This window comes from Sturnira hondurensis, unplaced genomic scaffold, assembly GCF_014824575.4.
Source record: "Sturnira hondurensis isolate 20B ecotype Veracruz unplaced genomic scaffold, ASM1482457v3 Scaffold0007406, whole genome shotgun sequence".
NCBI classification, from domain to species: Eukaryota; Metazoa; Chordata; class Mammalia; order Chiroptera; family Phyllostomidae; genus Sturnira; species Sturnira hondurensis.
This window is the reverse complement of record NW_028080037.1, coordinates 10,272,202-10,294,433: the sequence shown is the minus strand read 5'-3', so window position 1 is coordinate 10,294,433 and position 22,232 is coordinate 10,272,202. Positions and strand designations below refer to the sequence as shown.

The 22,232-nt window shown below is 49.9% G+C and overlaps 1 protein-coding gene across 1 annotated transcript in view; it reads right to left on the bottom strand.

Moving 5' to 3' along the window:
• The window catches only part of CCDC60 (coiled-coil domain containing 60), a 125,943-nt gene that overhangs the window by 15,002 nt on the left and 88,709 nt on the right, over nucleotides 1-22,232 (bottom strand). The window contains exons 5-7 of the mRNA XM_037052217.1: nucleotides 17,384-17,491; nucleotides 9,290-9,380; nucleotides 4,610-4,838 (exon numbers count right to left, since the gene is read on the bottom strand). Of these exons, the coding sequence (XP_036908112.1) occupies nucleotides 4,610-4,838; nucleotides 9,290-9,380; nucleotides 17,384-17,491 (428 nt within the window). The remainder of the gene's footprint in view (nucleotides 1-4,609; nucleotides 4,839-9,289; nucleotides 9,381-17,383; nucleotides 17,492-22,232) is intronic.

Genomic DNA, 22,232 nt, shown 5'->3' with positions numbered 1-22,232 from the left:
CCGTCCATCACGTAGCCGAGGTTGCCTGGGTGTGAGCAGAATAAGGCCGCGAGGCGGTGAGGCCCGTTCACTCCTCAAGGCTACCTGGGAGAAGAGGCTCGTTTGAAAGGGTGCGGATGCCATGACATAGAGGTCCCCTGAGGAAGATCGGCCTGTGGCAGCCCTGGCTGGCGTAGCTCAGTGGATTGAGCGCGGGCCTGCGAACCAGACGATCGCGGTTCGATTCCCAGCCAGGGCACATGCCTGGGTTGCAGGCCGGTTCCTTGCAGGCTAACTACCAGCAGGGGACGCACAAAAAGGCAACCATACAGTGATGTTTCTCTCCCTCTCTCCTTCCCATCTAAAGATATATAAATAAATAAAATCTTTAAAAAAAAAAAAAAAAAAAAAGATCGGCCTGTGGCGGACGCCCGCATCACAGGACCCTGCTCGGTTCTTGGTTCCAAGGGCTATGGGAATGCCATGACCCATTTCTCAGCAACGGGAGCTCCCTGAGTTTTCAAATACCAAATTCTACCTCCAAAGAAAAAATTCTGATTTCCTCCCTCCGTCTTCCACCTCCAGCTTATCTAGGAATCTGAGTCATAAGTGACTAAACCTATTTCTTCCTCTCTCTGGGGGGAAATAAAGGAGACCTTTTCATTGTATGGGGTTGGTTTGAGGGGTGGAACATTAGATAGCACAAGGCCCCTCTTTTGAATTCTCACCTGGGGGATATATTTATTGATTTTATACAGGGAGGAAGGGGAGGGAGAGAGACACTGATGTGAGAGAGACATCAATTGGTTGCCTCTCGTATGTGCTCAGACCAAGGATCAAACCCACAACCCTTTGGTGCACGGGACGATGCTCCAACCACGGAGCCACCTGGCCAGGCCTGGGCGTCTCTTTTTGAGTTGCTTTTCAAGTGAGTTCTTCCTCTGATGGCTCCAAGGCTGGGGGCCTCAAAGTTTGCAGAAGGATTTGCCTGAGCATTGGTTCCTTGGGAATCTGCGCCCCCCCTCATTGCTTTGGGGAGGGGATCAGTCCACTGATTTGCATCTGCAAAGACTTCATTATGCACCCAGCCCTGGAAATTAAACCTTGGTCAAACAGTGAGTCCCTCAGAATAGGATTCATGAATTCAGAATTAATCTGAGGTGGTTTTAGAAGGCGATGAGAGTCTGAGGAATTAATCTACTTTTGTCAAAGCTGTGACATGGGATGGAGGTTAAAGTATAGATGGAGGGAGAGGGTGAGGAGGCAGGAGCAGGAAGACTTTCTCTCTGGTGGGAACGCATGTATCTCCTGGTCATCGCTGTGCCCCTGCTGTGTGTCAGGCTGCAGGTGAGGGAGGCATTGCTCCTGCCTGGGGAGAGCTCACCTTCCTTTTCCCTCTCTTCCTTAGTAAAGAAAATGAATAAACAAACAAACAAACAGTGTGTCTGTCTTCACAGGTGCATGCACTTTTTTGTGTGTTGGGGAGGAGAAGCAGTGACTAGCCCAGTTTCTCAGTATTGTAGCTAGGCATGGCTCTGCGACTAAATTCTGGGCAGTGAGATTTTAACAGAAGTGCTGCTGTGTGGAGCTTCTGAAAAGGCTGCTTAAACTCAGCTTGGAGTGGGAGCTTTTGTACTTGGCCTACTACCTTCTGCTTCCAGGCTGGAATGTGGCTGTGATGACTGGTATTCCAGCAGCCATTTTGGATCATGAAGTACTGTTGAGCATGGTGGAGAAGCAAGACAGAAGGAAGTAGGGTCCCTGATACTCCACCAGCCATGGACTGGTCTTCTTTAATCTATAAGAAAAATAAACCTGTATCCTATTTACACCATTATTTTTTAGATCTCTGTACCTAGCCAACAGAAATTCCTACCCAATACAGTGTGAGGCAGTTGTAAATTAATATTAGGTACTCAATAAGAGCAACTACATCATACTAAGAGAAGTGAGAGGAGGGAACCTAGGAGAGTCAGGGAAGACTTCACAGAGGAGGGACTATTTGAGCTGGGTCTTGAAGGTTGAGTAGGAATTCACCAAACTGAAGGGTCAGAGATAAAAGGGCATTGCAGACAGAGCAGGGCACAAAAGAATGTACGTTATTTGAGAAGAAGAAAGCATTTGGGTGAGGTTAGAAAGCCTGGTATAAGGTATGAAGTAGCAAGAGCTGAGCCAATTGGGGACAAGGTCAAATGCAATATCTTGGGGGCAATGGGGAGCCATTGAAAGATGTCCAGCCAGGGAGCACTGCAGCAGCTTTTTAATTTAGAAAAGTCTCCTCTGGCTTAACGTGGAGAAGAATTGGTGAGAAAATGAGGGCAAGACAGAAGTGAGGAGAGTAATTAGGAGGCTACTGCTCTCATCCCGGCGAGAAGTGATGGGAATCTGGACCGGGGCCCCGTGGGGTCAGGGAGCGGAAGTGAGTGTCATGGGCTGCTGCAGGAGAAGTCAGGCCGCTCCCCTGGTCTGTCCCCTCGGCTTCTTTTAGACACTTGGGGAAAGCAGAGAGATTAAATGTGACTTGAGGTCAGATTGGCTGGTTTCGAGTTCCGGCTCTGTGCCCCAATTTCCTCAACCGCGAAATAGCTTTAAAAAGTTGTTGAGGATTTACGGAGGACTGAACACGAGGACTAAGTGAATACTGTGAGAACGTCACATCTAGGAGATGACACGGACTGGAGCAGGCTGTTGGTTATGGGTGTGGGGGGAGGTGGCCGCTGGGAAAGGGGTCTGCCCTGCCTCCGGTGCCTGGGGAGGTGGCAGCAGCCACCCCTCCCCTCACGGCAGAGGCGCCTTCCCGCGCTGTTCCCTGCAGCAGGCTGGCTTCTCCTGGGAGAACCACACGCAGTTCCTGGGACGGGGGCTGAGGCTGGAAGCCAGAGACACTTCTCTGTTCTTATCTGAGAGCAAAGCTTCCAGAGTTAAAACACACGCAGCGTGAATATAACATTAATAACCAGACAGACACTGGTGACAAGAAAATCAGGTCCTGTTACTCCTGTACTGAAACCTCCCAGAGAGACTTCCTGTTGCCCTTGGAACGGGTCCAAAATCCTTACCTTGCCCTGCAAGGGCTGTGCGGGCTCTGGCCCCTGCCTCCCTCCCCGGCTTCCTCTCTTCAGGTCGCAGCTCGAATGTCAAGGTTGAGGGAGGCCCTTGTCGGCCACCCTGGGTAAAGTGGCCCCATCCCCACCCACAGTCTCTCTCTCCAGCCCAGCATCTTGTTTTATGGTTACTTTTGATCATGTATTGTAGGCAATTATTTATGGTTTTCATATTTATTGTCTGCTTTTTCCCCCCTAGAATGTAAGCTTAGGGAGGGCAGATACTGTTACTCTCAGTTGCAGACACTTGGCAGCTGGTCAGCAGACACCTGCGGGATGGAGGAAGGTTCAGGACATCCTTACGAGCCACACATCTGCTGATGGCTTATCTTAGTTCCTCTCCTTCTCAGACAGTACTCCCCCGTTCAGTAAACGGCTTTTCGGGGCTTGGGGCTTTTTTACTCCCTGGTCAACAAGGGAGATGTTGGGATGTTTTTCTCCCTGGCCATCATTACTCTGAGTCCCGACAGCTGACTGGAATTTCATACTTTCACCCATTTCTGGCTTCGATGGCCCCAATCAGGCTTTCTGGTCGACCTTGACCTCTTGCCTCACCTCCTTGAAATGACACTACACCCAACCCTTGTCGGCTCATCCTGTTTTCTTTCTTCCTTCTTCCTCATTCTGTACAAATCCTTCTCTTCACTTTCCTGTCTCCCCGAAGTTCAAGTCGGAAAGTTCTGAGAATGAACTTTTCACCCGACTTAGGGAGCCCGCTCACAATTCCACCTGGTGGGGGGCCACCGGCTCCCCCTGAAGGAATATGTGAAACTGTGTATTTGTGTATGTTTTCATTTCTTTTCTGGAGAGAGGGCCTATTGCTTTCAGCAGATTTTTCTAAAGAAGCTGTGTCTCCAAATTTGTGAGCCACCAAAAAGCAATGTGTTCCAGAATGGGAATCACACACTCCATATATAAAATGTTCAGAAGAGGCAAATCTTTAGACACAGAAAGCTTTGTGGTTACTGGGCTGGGGGTAGGAAAGCAGAGGGGCTGCCAGTGGATGGGAGGTATTTTTAGGGTTGGTTGGAATGTTCTAAAATTAGATTACGGTTCCCCAAAAGTCATTGAATTTACTAAAAGTCATTGAATTGTATGCTCAAATGAGTGAATGTATGGTATATACATTATACCTCAAAATCTGTTAGGGTAGACAGTGAATTTCAAAACATCATGACAAAATATAAAATATGTCATTAGTCATTCTTACATCCTGATTAAAGGTTGAAATGATACCATTTTATGTAAGGTAGGCTAAATAAACTATATTGTTAACATTTGAAACAGAGACATGGATGGCCATTGGCTGTCTCCCAAGGAGAAATAGCTTTGAGTGGCCCAGGTGTATTTCTCATCTCCCTTGGAGTAAAGCAGAGGGTCCAAGGAGATAGAACAGGGCAAGGGGACCCCCGTGTCTCCTTTAACTGAGTGGGGGCCGGGGCCATTCTTGATACTTGGCTTCAAGGCCTTTGGCTCGAAGCAGGGCAGTCTCAGGGCAGACGGGTGTGATCTCAGGCAGGACTTACTGACATGGAGAGGTTCTTCCTCTGGCTTGGTTGAAGATGACTCGTTGTCCTCGTCCTTGCTGCCTGTCCCCTGGATGGCCACGTTAGCCAGCTCCTCTGAGCCGGGGTTCACGGAGATCACGCTGCTCTGGGGAGAGGACGCCCCACTAGCCCGAGACAGACTGAGTGTGGAGCCTCGCCGGCTCGGTTTGCGGCTGACGCGGAGTGGAGGGATTTTGAATTTCTTGGTCTGGAGGAAGGAGAGAAGCAAGAGGGGGGGTTTAGAAAGAAGGAAGGAAGGACAGAGGGAATGAGCAGGGAGAGAAGGAGAGAGGGGGGTAGAAAAAAGGGAGGGAGGAAGAGAGGAGAGGGACGGAAGGAAAGAAATGGTGAAAGCCTGGCTCTGAAGGTGAATTCTTTTTGGCTCTTTCCAAATACTCGGTGAGTGACCTTCAGTCTGGAGTGACAAATGGAGAAAATTTGAAAATGGGTGATGAGGCATATTCTCTTCACTGAGCTCTGTGGTCACCCCAGCAGTTGTCACAGGAAGCTGACATGCACCCTGGGGATGTTGCCGTGGCTGGGAGCAGGTTTTTACTTCTCTCTTGTAATACGCATCAGAATTGATTTTAACCTGTGGGAGAGGGTGGGTCTAATTTCCACCTGTTGGCTTTGACCTCACGTGGCGTGTATCAACGTCTCGTTCCCCCAAGTTGATGCCTGGGCCTCAGGAAAGAAGATTTGTATTAATTTGGTTTTTCCAAAGAACACAAGATGGAGGAAACTCTAAACCTGACATTTATGAGCTGGAGTAGTGGGGAGCAGATCCACCTGGTGTGGTGGCACTGTTGGGGGGGCAGCCCCGTGGTTGTGACGGGCAGGAAGGTTGTGATGGGCTGACAAGTCCCAGAAGCTCTGGGTAGGTAGGGAAGGTCCCGTGAGGGCGATGTGGATTTTGGGGAGGAAAAGAGTCAGAGAGGGCTGGTTCCGTGTGTGTGCAATGAGTGTGCGCCCATGTGTTTATGTTGTGTCTGTGTGCACATTTACTTGTGCATGTTTCTGTGCCTTTGCATGCATTTGTGTTTGTGTGTATTTGTGTGTTTGTGTGTACACACGCTCTCTGGGTGTCACTTCAGAGTATGCTGTGCCAAGTCAGGTCCTCATTTAACTCGTGGTCCAAGTCTCAGAGAGGCTTCCTAACCTGTCCAAGATCACACAGCTAGCGAGCAGCACCGCCAGGATTCAAACCCAGGTCAGTCTAATGCCAAGCTAACCATCATTCCTGGCTTACAAATACTTTAAAAGCCTTTTTAGCTGGCACTAAAAAGGTCCCTGTTCCCATGCTGGCGATTCCTTATGGCCCTTAGAACGCCAGCTTCGCCATGGGGGAGAGTGGGCCTTCGGCTCCCCAGAGGAAGCGCTCAGCGGGGGCCTGGGCTGCACTTTACCCTCGATTGATAGAAACGACTTTATCTGAGGGCATTGAAAAGGAGGGCCCTTGCAGGGCAGACCGAGGTCTTCTCGTCATGGAACGCGTAGGGTTTGATGCCCTAGGGAAGAGAAGGTAGGGTGATGCTGCAGCCACACCAGCCCCGAATAAATGTCTAACATGGCAGAGAGAATGGTTTCCGGCAGGAGTCATCCGGGGGAATCCACTGTGTGGACCAGCAGCAACTTTTTTGATCGGCTGGCTTATGGGGCCCTGAATGTGGGCGGAACTTCCCAGCATGAGAAGAGGGGAGGGATTGCTTGGCTGCACAGGGGAAGTGGGAAGTGAGGGAAGAGGGATGGAGAAGGCAGTCGGGCTCAAGGTGTGGTCTCTCCTGGGCTCCCTCCTGACCCTGCACAATTGCCGGGGAAACTCTGCACCAGATGGGAACAGGAGTTTGAACTGGGTTCAACCAGATCTTCAAGGGGGGAGTGTGGGTTTCAAAATGGCTGTGACAAAAAGCCAATGCCCAAAGTTGGCACGTTCTCTCCTTAGATAAATTGGGAGCTTGACACAGTGTCCCTTTTGTCCTGATATTGGTCAAGAGCTTGCTAGGCTGATGGGCAGCCCCCCTGCTCCCTATTGCCCTGGGGGAGCGATGACCGCCAAGCTCAAGGACATTGTACATAGAAGGTGCCTCTTCCTGCGTCATCCGGCACACTGCTAATTCCCGACTCTGGAAACGGGGGGCTTCAGATCAACGTCCTTTTTGACGTCTAGACAGATTGTGTCCCGTGGGCAGCCTGGAGTCTTGCCGTGAGCTGTGAACTCAGAGCTGGGGGACCTCAGGGGGCCCTTGGGCAAGTCACTCAGCCTTGCCTCAGTCTCCTCATCTACAAAACAAAGATGGAGGCACTGGGATGGTCTGAGAAGAGCCATCCAGAGTCCAGCACGCATCTGCCTCGGGCTAGGACTTCATTTTGTGCTTCTGAAATTGCCACTAATTAAAATTCAATTAACCACCTCAGCCAGGAATTCCAAAGCAGAGGGCCGACACTTCTGATGAACTGAGTGGCAGCAAAGTAAACTGTGGGCGAGATCACGTGACAGGCAGTTCAGCTTCACCTTTGCCCTTTATTGAACTTACTCTGAATTGATTTAAATCCCCAATGCTTCTTCTCTATTTTTTTGGTATTTTATTCGAGAGAGGCGTTAACCGGCTGCCGTGTCCCGCCTCAGTAGGGCCTGCAGCATTTCCTTACACTATCTGAGAAGTGGGGGTCCCAACCTGGTGGCCATGGGGAAACATGGTTAGCTGCCCAGGGTTTTACAAATTGAGGAGATTTTTATATGAAAACTGAGGCTATTGCTCTCTTTCTTGAAAACAATAAACTCTGGCCAGCATGGCTCGGTTGGTTGGAGCATCGTCCTGTAACCAAAGGGTTTTGGGTTCAATTCCTGGGCCTGGCACGTGCTTGGGTTGTGGGTTTGATCTCAGGTCCACGCACAGATGATCTCTGGTCTGGGTGCACACAGGAGGCAACCAATTGATGTTTCTCTCTCACATCCATGTTTCTTTTTCTCTCAAAGAAAAAAATGTCCTCAGGGAGGAGGAAAAAACAAGAAGGAAATGATAAGTCCTGGGCTCCCATTCTCAGATGGCAGAATGAGCTAATGCTGAGCAGAGGTTCTTTCCCTTTAGCTGTGTCAGAGTTCTCCTGTTTGCCGCAGACCTCACTAAACCCTATTGCCTTACTCAGCCTGATTTTTTAAATTTATTCAGTTTGCCAGGCTCTTATAAACACTGCCTAGGCATCACCATCAGGCTCTACACATACAGAAGATCATCCCTTGCTGTGTGAGTTGATTAGGGCCTGTCTTTCACAGGGCTCATTTTATACATGGAGACACGCAGAAGATGAAAGTTCAGGAGACATGAAAGGATTTGTCCAATGCCACACAGTGGACTGAGTCACGGTGGCTGAGCTTGGTCTCCCGACTCCTAATTTAGTGCTCCTCCACCCTCAGAGTGGACCACGTTGCAGCCCAGAGTTTGGCCCAGAAGCCTCCCCCCGGGGAATTCAATTACGTGAAAGTTCAAGTATAGTGACTCATGCTCCCCTCCTCCGATTTTTGTTGTGTGTATTCCTGAATGACATTTCTTTGGAGCTTTGTGGCTCCTGCTGCTTTTTTTCCTGGGCATCTCTGGAGACGGATGCACATGATATCTCCATAGCAACTTTCTGTGATAAAACCCATGCTCGCTCTTCTCAGAGCTGCGAGCAGCCTGATGAAAGAGCAAGAAAACACTGAAACTCTTCGTGAGGGGCAATTATAATCGTGCCACCATAGAGAACATGCATTTGAAGACTCAGTGTTTTGTAAACAGTGTTTAATAAACAGACCAGGATTAACTCCTGGCTCTGCCGTGACCCTCTGCATGACCTCATGCAAGTCACTTAACCTCTCTGAGCCCCAGTTTCCTCCTCTCCTCTCCACACTAGGTTGCTTAGCACAGAAACTGGTCCATTGCAATGATGTTCGAAAGCAGCTTGTAAAAATTATGTAACCACAATATGCTCAGCACTTTAACAGTTTCAAGGTGAGCCTGCATATCGTTTCCTGGGACCTTTTACTAATGTGAGGGGAGCAGGGACGAGCATTGTACCCATTTTGTGGATTAGGGGATAAAAGTTCAGCAAACACTCCATTTGTATGTCTCTCAACTACCTCTACGTATTAGAGTATCACCTGCCATTATTATCATTGTGCTGCTTTGTTGAGCAGATGAATTTGGGGGATTTGGGGGCTAGGAATAGTTCTGGATGAAACAAATAGACCCATTGATATTCTCTTAATGAACATGTGTTCTAGTTTGTAGAAAGTCCTGTGTGTTGAATTACTCACTTATTTTCCAGCTGTTTGAGAGAGAGGGAGAGAAAGAGAGAGAGAGGGGTGGGGAGAGGAAGGAGAGAAAGAGAGAGCAATGACTGTTATTGATTAAAATAGAGTGAGATGAGTCCATTTCCTCCTGGTAACATCCTCCCAGGCAGCACCTCAGCCTCCCCTCCCCTTTGCTGTGAAGCGGTGTCCAGCCGAATGCCAGGTCTCCTACAGTCCTCAGATAACCATCCAAGAGCATGTGGTTCTGACTTTCCTTCACCCAGGGAACCAGCTAGAAGAAGCAAAGATCCCTTTCGAGAAAAGACTGGCAGCCATGCCTCCAGCGCAGGCTGGGGCTGTGTCAGGGCCCCGGCGGCAGGCCGCCTTACCTTGGGCACCATGATGAACTGCTCCCACCTCTGGCCCGTGGACTTGTCCTTATTGATCTTTTTTATCGTGCTCTTGCTTCCACCTGGGTCCCTGAGTGAGAAACAGCTTAATGAGTTTTCTGTTTCCCGAGTCTCGGTTTATTACAAGGTCTTTTAAGAAATGCAATAAACAGACGATGGATGGTGGCCGGGCTCTGTTATAATGTTTTTTTTTTTTTTCCCATCCTATACTCATGAAGGAGTGAGAGGGACAGTTCTCCGTGGCTGGGTCCTGGGAGTGAAAACCGAGGTTAGCAGAGACCACCGCCTACGGGGTGGGGCTGAGGAGGTGGAATACATTAGTGTGTGTTCTGCAGCCGTGTGCATTTCGGGTTCAGGCCAGGGCAGGTCTGCACCTGCTCCAGGGGGTGAATCGAAAGCCTGTTCCTTTCTGAATCTCTGCCTGCTGTAAGGACTAAGGGTCCCACTCCTGCTCAGGGACACATCTGTGTGACAGAGAGTGGGACTGGGAGGAGCTGGCAGATGGGCTACACAGTGAAAATCACTGGTTCGGAGTTTACTGAGCAAAAGTTCTGTACGATGTCACACGCAGGACACTTCTGTGTCTTCTCACTACATCATCGCAACAGAGCCTGGTGATGGAGTCACTATCCCCCTTTTTCCAGATGAGAAAACAAACTCGAGGAGGCGGGGCTTATGTCATCACTCTTACCGTGATGCAGGTTTGCAGTGAGTCCAGTGACCCTGGCCTGCACGGGGCTCTCCAGGACCTTGTCCCTAACTTTGTACTGGAACCTTGTATTCTGTTTCTTCAAGGGCCCCTCCCACAAAACCTGGATCCTCACCTCCTGGGTGGGGGGTTTTCTGGATATGAGACCGCAGGCCCAGTCAGCCCTGCTGGTGACGTGCCCACATGTCTGAAACCCATGGGACCAGATGAGTAACCAGAGTGTTGGCGTCTGGGGCGGGAACTGCATTGCCTGCGTCACGTGCTGACATCATCGCCCCGGAGGGGTCTGCGGCAGCGTGTGGCGATGCGACGCGTCAGTGTTTCTGCAGTGGTCCGTGCAAACGTTCACACGAGGGGCGCTAAATAAAGGCTCTACATTGCTTTTCGTTTTAAAAGTCGAGTTTTACCCTCAGATCTACTGGGTTCATCTCAGATTTTGCTGCCAAATGAGTTGGAGAAACTGAGTTTTCAGAGCCTTTTGGGTTTTGCGCCTGCGGCTGCGCAGCGTCGGGTCTCCGATGAGCAAGGAGGAAGATTCAGCGGGAGCTTTCTCAGCTGCCCCTACCTGCCTGTGGCTTGATGAATCTCCTTCCTCCCTTGCATCTGTCCATCCTCCTACCCACCCGGCCATCCAGCCGTCTCTTTCTTTATTCCCTTTTTCTCTGCCGATTTTGGTTGGCTGACATCTTTTTGATCATTTGCCTGGCTGTCACCCAGCATACTCGAGGGACTTGAGGGAGCGAGATGGCCAGACCCGTGTGATGCGGAGAAGCACTGATGGCGGGCTAGAGTTATCAGGGGCTGCAGAGTGCCAGTGGTGGGGGGGATGCTCAAGTAGAGGAAGCAAAAGTGACCAAGATCCACCTCACCTGAGACTGGTTTCTCCTGGGGAGCAGAATCAGAGGCCCTTGCCAGACCAGATGGGGAGGGGTATGCATTCTTCTCCGGCAGAGTCTTATTGAACACCACCTGCCAGCTCACAGCTACGATGCAAANCTGTCACCCAGCATACTCGAGGGACTTGAGGGAGCGAGATGGCCAGACCCGTGTGATGCGGAGAAGCACTGATGGCAGGCTAGAGTTATCAAGGGCTGCAGAGTGCCAGTGGTGGGGGGGATGCTCAGGTAGAGGAAGCAAAAGTGACCAAGATCCACCTCACCTGAGACTGGTTTCTCCTGGGGAGCAGAATCAGAGGCCCTTGCCAGACCAGATGGGGAGGGGTATGCATTCTTCTCCGGCAGAGTCTTATTGAACACCACCTGCCAGCTCACAGCTACGATGCAAAAAACGCACCCAAACACCAGCGTGGAAGTGGGCCTGGGGAGGGCGGGGTGAGGATGTGCCTCCAAGCTTTTTGTCCCGACTTTATGTTTGATTACACAATAAAGAGCCCTCTGAATAATTAACACCGAAGCTCATTTAACGTTGGTTCCGCCAGCCTCTCCCCCGAGTAATCAAATTAGGGAATATTTAAAATCCAGCCAGAGGAAGGAGCAGCAATACTTCAGTTCTATAAACAATATTTAAACTAGCAGCCCTTTTGAAGTCTGATTTAAGGCTCACCAACTGGAAGCTTTAGTGTTTCCGTTTTGGACCGTTTCTCTCAAGACCACAGGGCTTTTCGCTTTTTCCCTTTGCTAGCGCAGCGCCTGCTGTGCCTCCAGCCTCCTTCTTGAAGTTCAAAAGCAATCCCCTTCTCCTTGTAAAATTGAATCTGGTCCAAGCCGAGCTTTCTCAATCTTAAATATTCAGGTCCAATGCTGAAGAGGGAGGTTTTCCATTGACACCGACTTCCAAGATGACCCGAAATCTGTCGCACCTTCAGGCAGCGGGCTAAATGACAGAAAATGCGGCAAGCTTCCCAGAGATCTTGACAAGCCCCGTGCTCTGCAGAGCCATTGATAAAGAAAGGGCCTGGTTAGACAGAATCAATCTCTCTGTTTCATTTTCAGTAGCGAGTAAACCAAAAGGGAAGATCAATAGGGCTAGGAAAAGAAAGAAACAACCCGAGCGCCGTCCACAGTGGGCTGACTACACACCTTTTGGGAAAGGGCAAAGCAAGTTGGTGTCCCTTCTCACAGCTTGGTGGGAAGGTCATCAGTGCAGTCACCAGATAGTCCCAGGTTCCCTGAAGTCAGGTGGAGCACTGTGCCTTGCTTTGCTCAAAGATGCAGGAGTGAAGTGGCATATGGCACTTATGGTGCCCGTCCTCCAGGCAGAGTCCCTTGTCTGCTGTGTGGATGGTGGAAGTGTGCACCGAGATGAAGCTCCAACCTGAGTGGCTCTAATGAGCAGACAGCCCCGTGTTGCTGACTTGTAGGGTGAGCAGGAAATAAACTCGTGTTGTGTGAAGCCACTGAGATTCGGGGATTGTTCATTACGGCTGCGTAACTTAGTTTACCTAACTGATGCCCCTAATTGACTGTGGCCTCAGGCGAGTGTCTCTGAACATCAGAACCTGGAAAGTGGTGTACATGGTGGTTTAAGAATCCGGCGGGCTGGCTGTTTGAGTCACGGCCTGTTCCCACTGCTTCTTAGATGTGTATTTGTATAAGTTATTGGGACTCTCTGGGTCTTGGTTTCCTCATCTGTAAAACAGAGGGGGGCAATTTTAGCTATTTTGTGAAGATGCAATGAAATGAGGTTTATTAAGAATTTGGCGAGGTTCCTTGTATGGAGAACTGAAAAAAATTGTTAACGTCAATTGCCTTTTTCAACAGAGATCCTGGTGTGGCTTGGAGGAGGGGTAGAGGGTGGGAGGAGACAGACACCAAGGCAGATCCATGGGGCAGAAGTGCCTGTGATTTCTGGGCCATAATTTCCACCTGCTGAAGCTTTCTGGGAGATCCTAGTGCCAGAAATCCAGAGACGAGGGCCTTGAGCGCTGTCCCGTCGGTCTCATCTCTTTTAATCACATTTTGTTCCTAGCAGTCACTTGAAGGGGTCTATTCACAGTGGCAATCAGAGTAATTTTTCTCAAACCCTTCACTCTCTTCTTGATCCCACATTTGGGGTGAAACACCTAGTCTCAGAGTGGAAAACCTCTTGTCTGGCGTAGGTGGGGCTCACATGTCCATGGTTGAGATGGAGGAGGACCTGTGAGCCTTTGTAGACAAAGCAAGTCTTACCTCACCCAATCAGAGGCCTGCATCTCTCACACGGCGTAATGAGCACATCTGTTACTGAAGGCTCAGTTTCCGCTCAGCTGTGGACCCGGTCGCCTTGTCAGTGGACACAAACACTCCTGACAGAGGTAGAACCCGTAAGGATGCCGGAACATGGTAACCTGTTTGAATGGCCACGTGATGAAATTGGGAAGGTCGTCTTCCTCCCCTCTTCCTCCTCTTCCTCTTTCTTCTTCCCCTTTCTTCTTCCCCTTTCTTCTTCCCCTCCTGCTCTTTTTTCTTTTTTTGGCAAATAAAGCAAAAACTCAGATGCAACTCATAAGGACATCCTAAAAATCTGTTGTCTGTCCATTCACCCAACCAGCCATCACTCCACCCAAATGCAGGATCTTCCTGCACCTCACAAAGATCCTCTTCTGTTTGGGACACAATAGCCGCCAGTTAGTAAAACTTTTCTGCCTATAAAAAGCCCACGTTTAGGTATTGAACCATTCTACTTCCTTGCTATCCAATCCAGAAGGAGTGGGGATTGGGTCTGTAGCCATCCTTATATCTGAGAGAGATGAAGCCTCTGGAACCTGTAGGTCCTTAGGGATGGATGTTTCCTTTTGGAAGATGCGTGGCAGGTGTCAGCACCCAGGTTTGTGTCCCAGACATTTTAGTAATGGGGGGGGGGGTGCGGTGCTGGCTGCTTGATGGTGGGAACTCGGAAAAGCACAATCAGGAGAATGGACGGCTTGGTATTTCCCTCTTGGGATCATTTTCTGGAATTTTTATTCTTTAAAGATTTTATTTATTTATTTTTATAGATTGGGGAGAGGAAGGAGAAGGAGAGGAAGACCGGTTGCCTCTCATGCACCCCCAACTGGGGACCTGGCCTGCAACCCTGCCGTGTGCCCTGACTGGGGTTCGAACTGGCGACCTTTTAGTTCGCAGGCCAACACTTAACCCACTGAGCCCACCAGCCAGGGCTGGAACGTTTATTTTTGTAACTGGATTTTGGTGGACTATGTGTAGTTTTCTTTTTTTTTTTCTGCCTCTTTGAATGTTTGTTTACTTGCCCAGTCAACCTGGATCTATTAATCTGCTGCTAGAATTCAGCTCAGAAGTTTATTTCTTGACTTGCCTTAAGTCTCAATAGCATTGATGATCATAGGACTAACTGCTCTTTAAACAGGGGTTTCAATCCTGAGCAGCTATCGTACAGAGAGCGCTCACTGTGTTCTCAGACACCGGGCGGGATGCTCAGCGTGCTTTCTCTCTCTTAGTCCTTCCCACAGCCCTGCCAGGGCAGGGACCCATTTGATAGGTGGAGAAGCAGAGAGGCCCAGAGATGTTTACGTGAGTCGCCAAAGGTCACATCAAATGGCAGAACCCGGACTCTGCCAGGTCCATCTGATGCCAAAGCCCTTGATCGTGACCCCTCCAATCCCTCTGGCCTCTAAAAAATGCAAGTGAAGAGTTGGGGAAATTCCCACTATAGCAGAAGGATGCAACGTCTCGAATAGAGATCCAGTGTTAAAGAGAAGAAAGATACCCTTGTCCTTTCTTGCCAGCCAAAAAGGTCCTTTCAGGTACTCTTAGGGAACTTAACCCCCTGCCCCACCCCCACGCACAGATTCATACATTTTAAAAGATTAGTCTCAAACAGTGATGTTCCGGTGCTGGCCCATACTGGCTCACAAGAACCGAACGTGTGCATCTCTTCCCAATTCAGTGGCATCGTGTCGCTAAGCCTGGAATTGGTCACAGCATCACCATTTCCAGCACGGCTGTTGGTGTGACTATAAATCAGGGCTTCTCCTGCTGGGAGAGCGGGCGATTAAACATTTACCTGCACACAGCTGACCCCGAATAAAACCACCACCCGGAGCATGTGGTTCACTAGAAAACACAAACCCTGACAAGGACCCTGACTTCCTTTGGGAATCTTTCCCGGGCTGCCTGTTTCTGTCAGGTCTGGCTGAGGTTCTGGATCGGCTCCCACCCTGAAAGGTCGTGGTAGAACCTGCGTTACTCTCAATACGACCACTGTCATTTTTACTGCAGGTGACCATTTTGGGGGCCATCTTCCAGCCTGGGCACATTTCTAAAACCAACCAAAGGAAATAAAGGCGGTCCTTTCTGTCTTCTCAATCCAAGTTCTGCATGATGTTCTCGCCTCAGTTTGGGAGAACAGGTCCTCCAATCTCAGAGGCAAAACGTAGCCGCTGCTAGCTTGCGTGGGGAGGTGAAACGCTATTAGGAGGCCATTGGCTGAGGGCCCTGTTTCTTAGAATCGAGCAGTCAGCTGTGAAAAAAATTAGAAGTTGCTGTGACCTGGAAATCTGATTTCTCAGAACCAACATTTCTAGCCAACAGGAATATTCCCAACTGGGCTTGAAACGTATGTTCAAGGGTGCTCTGAGCAGTCCTCTTTGAAACGCAAGCATCAGAGGGCCACGAATGGAGAAATGGCTCTCTAAATTACGGTCCTTCTGTACCATAAACACAAGTGTTCTCTTAAAGGAGCGTGGAAACTGTTGAAAATGTGAAAACTTTGTACGTGCCATTGGGGGATATCATGTAGAACACAACATGCATGATAGGATCCCATTTCTGTAAAAAAATTTGCACATCCATATACATTTATAAGGGGAAGGCATTACAAGGACTCATCTCAGACCCTCAGAAGGAAATTCCTCTAGGAAGGAAAAGGAATTGGGGGAATTGGGGGTGGGGAATAAAGGCTTTTGAATTTTATACAGTTCTGAATTTTGGGAAATATTTTAGTAAGAATAAGTTACAGTCGTGTATTAGTTGAGCAGTTTTGTTTTTCAAAAACATCGTTGGAATTGCTTTAAGGCTGTGATTTTCAGACAAATTCTGTGAGCCACAAAGATACAGTATTTTGGAAACAACTAGGGTGCCCTCGTAGGAGTGGGAAAGGGTCCCAGGTCTCTCAGACCCCCAGTCTCTTGTTTCCTGTAGAAGCTCCATGTCGAAACATTTGTTTCGCACTATTGGGGTCTCCATTTCTTTTTTAAAAGGATTGCTGCTGTTTAAAAAAAAAGTCACAAAACACTGCATCAAAGGAAACGAGAGTTTTCAATTTATCCAACCGAGAACATGGACTCAATTAGAGTTACTGGTCTATCGGGGCTATTTCTGGTTGCATCTGAGGTTAGTTTATCTGGACTCTGGGGCAATAGGTGTGGGATGGGGTGGGGACTTGGGAGGTGGGCAGTATATGTCCTCAAGGAGAAGGGGTTAATTAAGATTCCAGATTTTGGAGGAGCTAGAGGACTGAATCCACCTTTATGGCAGGGCTGTGAGAGGGCACAGACGTCACTTATTGGGGCGGGAGTGGGGGGTTCCCATGCGTGGGGGGACTGTTATATTTTACTCAGCCTGGGATTTCCACAGAGCAAATCCAACTCCTCAGATCAGGGTTCCTGACCTTTTTCACTCCATTCTCACAGGCCATGTGACTCCTTTATGAGCCAGCGCTTTTCCGTGCCTGCCTGTGCCTTGTTCTGCCTCGTGTGTGCTCCGTAGTTCCTGCAACAGTGGCCTTGGGCTCCCCCGTGAGCGCCCCCTGCAGGCGGGGACGCACCCAGCACTTTTCTTGGCCTAGACCACATGTTCTGGAGCCTGTGCCTGAGCAAACCCAGCTGCTGCAGGGGCCAGACACGGACGCTTCCCTTGGGTCCAAGTGGAGGGGCAGCCATATATATATACAAACTATTGAATACATATCACATAAATAGTATACACATATGAATCCAAAACACCTTAAGAGAAAGGAGAAAAATAAGAACAAAGGGAAAGGAGAGAGTAAAGGGAAGGGAAGAGGAGGGAAAGAAAGAGGAGCAAATAAAATATATTGCTGGGGAGACATGATCTAAGAGGAGGAACGGAGTGCAGTCCCGCTCTGCATCCAGCAGAGCGCCGGTCCAGCTGGCCGATTCCTGTGGTGTAAACACTCCCTCGTGGCTCATTGATTTTGAGCTCCCGATGTGACAGGACCAAATGTCGAGTGGGGAAGAGGCCCTGGGAGGGGACACACCCAGTTGGCTCCCACAACCGTATGCCCCGGGGCTGCAGCTCGCCCCTGTTTGGACAGCACACAGGAAAACTCTTAAAGTTTTAACCCACCCACCAAAACCAGCAAGGGCAGGGGAAGAACAGATAGGCGTTTCCTCCCCCGCACTGCCCAGGCGATTGCTGGCTGCTGCAGGCGGAGGGGCTGACACGTACTTTGGGTTCCAGCAGGTGATCAAGGGCTTCATGGTGTGGTGGGTGTGGTCGATAGTCAGGGCCTCCAGAAGCCAGTGGAGGGCACAGAGCTGGCGGAAGAGGGGTTCCCTGCAAAGACAGAGAGAAGGAGCACAGTGGGGCCCCGTCGGAGTAGCACCCTTCACAATTATGGCAACAGAGACGGAAGCTGTGCTGGCACCCAGTTCGAGATGTCGCCCTGCCCCAGGCAGCCATATTTCCCATGAATCAGCACGTTAAACCTTTGCAAGGGTCCCATTTCACAGTTGAGAGACTTGAGGCTCAGAGAAGTAAGCGGGTTGACCTCGAGGATTAGTGAGGATTTGAACCTGAGTCTGTTTAACTCCAGAGACTGGGCTTTCCTGGGCTAAAGCTCAGACTGGTCGTGGTACTGACAAAGCCAAAGGTCACCAGACAGTGAGGTCAGGAGAGGGTTAACCTGCTGCCCGTTTTCCTGGAAACGAGATGGAGTCCTCACCAGCCCCCACTCCCTGCAGGATTTCTCCTCTTACACTAATGGGCGCCGATGCCTCCATTATTAGCCTGTGTAATTGCTCTTCTCTGAAACTATGTCCAGTCTTGATCAATACTCCTCAGGGCCCCTGGGCCGATGCTTAGAGGGGCAGGAAGGAATCCACTCTCCTTTCTTTTAGGACGGCACCACCTCAGAAGCTGAGGCCCAAACCCTGGGGCTCAAGAATGGAGCTGACCAGTGCTGTCCTGTGAATCTCTTGGGAGGAGTTTATTTCACTCACATTGTAGGGGAGCTGCCCCCCAACACCCCATAGCCTTGTCCCTAGGTACTGGGGTGGCCATATCCACCAGATCTTAGGGAGAAAACCAGAGTCAGCCATGTTTTTTTCTCCTCTGGAGTTCCTTCCTTCCTTCCTTTCTCCTTCCTTCCTTCCTTCCTTCCTTCCTTCCTTCCTTCCTTCCATCCACAAATTATAGTCATACCTTGGTACTCATCAGTGTCAGAACTCATCCAACCCTGTACTTGTCTCATTTTAACAAGAAAAAAAATATTTCAGCACTCAGCACTTGCTTGGGACTCATCGCACTTGCTAGCACTTGTATGAGTCATGACACAGCCTCGCAAGAGAAAATGCGTCATCACTCATTGCTCGCTTGGTACTTGTCAGTTTGGGCACTGGTCATGAGTTCTGGAATGAATCAATGATGACGACCAAGGTACCACTGTACTTAGTAAGCACCTTACTTTTAATTTAAAGGCGCTGCAAGCCCACAGCCTTTCTCGTTTTTGTCTCTTCCCCCTTAACACCACGTTGGTCCCTACAGGGAACCACCTTTTGGCAGCTCTGGGTGCTGGGCCACGCCCAGCGTTGCATCAAGAGCAGCAGCGGGCTCTGTCGTCTGCCTGGCCCTGTGCCTGACCCTGCATGCCACCCTCACAGTACCCTCAGAAAGTTGCAAAAGGTTCGGGGAGACGCCCCCCTTCTCTGTTCACAACTTAGAGCCCCTGCAGACCTGAGCTTTGGGTTGTATGAGGTGGGTGGGTACGAGGAAGGAGGGGCAAGTAAAGGGAGTTCACAGTTGACGTGGGGCCTGTTTGGTCCCAGGGGCATGTGAGTGTCCCATTCGTTTCTGCAGGAAACAAGAACAGGTGCAAACCTAACCCTGTCCTTCCCTGTTAGATGCAGGGTATAATAGATAAGAATGCCGACCAGGGTGCACACGGCCTGCACCCCAAACCCCTGTGCACAGAGGTCTGGCAGAGCACCCAGTGGTCAGCGTGCCTGAACAGCCCACTCTGCTGAAACTGCCGTGCCAGCCAGAATACGGTGGGCCTAAGCATCTCCGAAAAGAAAACAGTGTTTTCTTGCCATTTACTAAGAGAACCTGGAAAGTGCATACAAAGGCCTTCCAGACACTCCATGCTGGCTGCTAAGGGCAATCCTGGGTGCAGGCTGCGAGGGCCAGGCCGGTGAGCTCCGAGAGGAAAGGAGGGGCTGTTTCTCCTCCTTGGAGACCATTCTCTCTCACTCCTTTAAAGATAAAGGTCAATTCTCCCTTGACGTGAGTGAATGGGTCCCCACAAAGTCAATTCAGAACCATCAGCTGGTTTGGGGATCAACTGCATTGGGATTGAAGGGACTGACCAGCTCAGTCCACATCGGCTGACGTGGTGACTGAGATGTTGAGAACAGACTGGGCATGTCCTGCCGCCGTTCGATGCTTCACCCCTCCCTGCATCCACATACTTTGCAATGTGACTTTGCATCTCCCCCTTCGAGAGATGGAGTCTTTTTCTCTATTTCTTGCATCTGGCCTGGAGTGCTATCTTGCTCTGGCCAGTGGAAGGTGGTGGAAGGGTCACTGCATCCATTCTGAGCCTAAGCCTCAAGAGGCTAGATGTTTAGCCTCTTGTTCTTAGAACCTTCATGTGCACTGTGTGAATAAGCCCAAGCTCGGATGATGAGCGATGCTTGGCTCAGTCACTCCTATCACCCTCGCCAACAACTCATCGACCTGTGAATGGGGTTGTGCTAGATGGCCAGCCTCCAGGTCACCCATCAGCTGGGTGCACACACACATACACAAGCCTAGCCAGGGTCACCCAGCCGGCCTGGACCAGCAGAGCCACCCAGCTAAACCGCAGACGTGTGAGCAGTAACAGGTGGTTGCTGTTTTAAGCCACCCCATTTTGCGGAGGTCTGTAACACAGCAATGGGTACTGACACCGTCATCAAATGCACAGGAGTCTCCGAGCAGCCAAGGAGAAGAAAGTGCGGCCTTCGATCTGGAGCAGAAGTTGGCAAATTCCTGCCAATGGATCTCCTGCCTGTGGTGGCGAAGAAAACTCTCTTGGAACAGGACCATGACCATTCATCGTAGCTCTCATGCTTCCACGGCACAGTTAGGTAGTTGCAGGGAAGACCATCTGGTCTACAAAAGCTAAAATATTTACTCCCTGTCCCTTTAAGAAAAAGTTTGCTGACCCCTGGTCTGGGGCATAACAGATAATAACAATGATAGTAGCCTCTCTGATAAACCTGATACAAAGATCTGACCTAGGCTCTAGGTCAGTGTTCCTGCTGGAAGAACTTTGGCAGTTTCTGCCTCTCTCTGGGCTTCAGTTTCTCCATCTGGCCTTGAAGGAAGATGAGCCAGAAACTCTCCAGTGGATCTGAGCCTCAGTTTGCTCGGATCAAATGAATCAAGGGTGGGGCACATGAATATATGTTTTCCCGAGCTCTCTACCTCCTATCCCCTACCCTACATCCCCACGCGATTAGGGCGCAAGTGAAAACCTAAGAACCACTGATCTACACCATTTGGTTTCAGAGACAGGCAGAAGTACAAGTGCTTCCAAGAGATGCTCGGAGAAATTGCCAGGCCTAGTGATGTTTTAAGAACATCAAGATTTGGCTGCCAGTTGGAATGTCCTTGAGCAAGTACGTCTGTCAAGAAGCCAATCACAATATTCACCAGAGGGAGGTAGGAGGGAAGTGGATCTCGAAGCTTCGAAAGCTGGAGTATTAGGGAGGGACAGGGATGTGTCCAAATGCACGGTGGTGGTGGTAATGATGGTGGTGATGGTGGTCATGATGGTGATGGTGATGGTGATGGTGATGATGAGGGTGATGGTGGTGGTGGTGGTGGTGGTGATGGTGGTCATGATGGTGATGGTGATGATGAGGGTGATGGTGGTGGTGGTGGTGGTGGTGGTGGTGGTGGTGATGGTGGTGAGGATGAGGGTGATGGTGATGGTGGTGGTGGTGATGGAAGTGATTGGCTGATGATGTTATAACCTTCCACCCATGAACTAAGTGCTCTTATCAATGATCTTTTATCTTCCATCGCATCCTCTAATTTTACTTTTGCATTGTTTTATTCTTCAAGTACACATATATTTTCGGTGTCATATGCAGTGGTGAGAGGTGAGGCTCTGGGGTCAGACTTGCCTTCAAACCTCAGCACAGCAGCACACTAAGCTCTGTGCCCTTGGGCAGGCCACTGCCCTCCAACCCTCTCTGAGCTTCTGCTTTCTCATCTGTGAGAAGGGACAGCAATACACCAGTGCAAGAGGACTGCATGAGATGAAGCCACGGAGCACTCAGCACCCTGCTACTGTGCACACCATAGGGGCCTAGTAATATTTGACAAAGGAGCGGACAGTGGACCGAGAAGTCTAGGATTCATTGCACCCCGTTCATTGCCTTAAAAGTAATTCTCAACGTGGGGATGGTGGGGTGGGTATGATTTTGCCTCCAGGGGACATTTGTCATTGTCTCGAGACATTTTTGGTTTTCACAAGGCGGGGGGTGGTGCTATTGACATCTAGTTGGTAGAGGCCCAGGAGGCTGCCAAACACCCTCCAATACCAAGACCACCCTTCACAACAAAGGATTACTTGTCCCAAAATATTAGTCATGCCAAGGCCGAGAAGCCCTCCCATAAAGTCAAAAGTATCCATCTCTGTGCCCGACATCTTTCCACTGAAAAGTGCTACCTACAGATAAAGAAACAGTTGGCCTTGGAATTCCTTGGCACGGACCCAAGGGGAGCAAGATATCAAAGTTTTAGAAAGCCAGAGTGTTCTTTGGAGGGTTGGGTAGCCCAGTAGTAGCCAGCAATGATGAGTTCATGCCTTGGGTTGGAGACGGCTTCCCTGGGAAATGGCTCCATGAGTCTTGGGGAAATCCTGTCCCCTGAGCCTTGGCTGAGACGTTGTCACACATGCTCCGTGAAGGCTGTGAACAGATTTTATCGGGCTTTGCACACTGACATTTAGAGCATCTGACTCGGGAAGGAATGGAATGCTTCAGTCCCAGCGGATCTGCCACTTAGCTCTAAACTGCCACCGTGT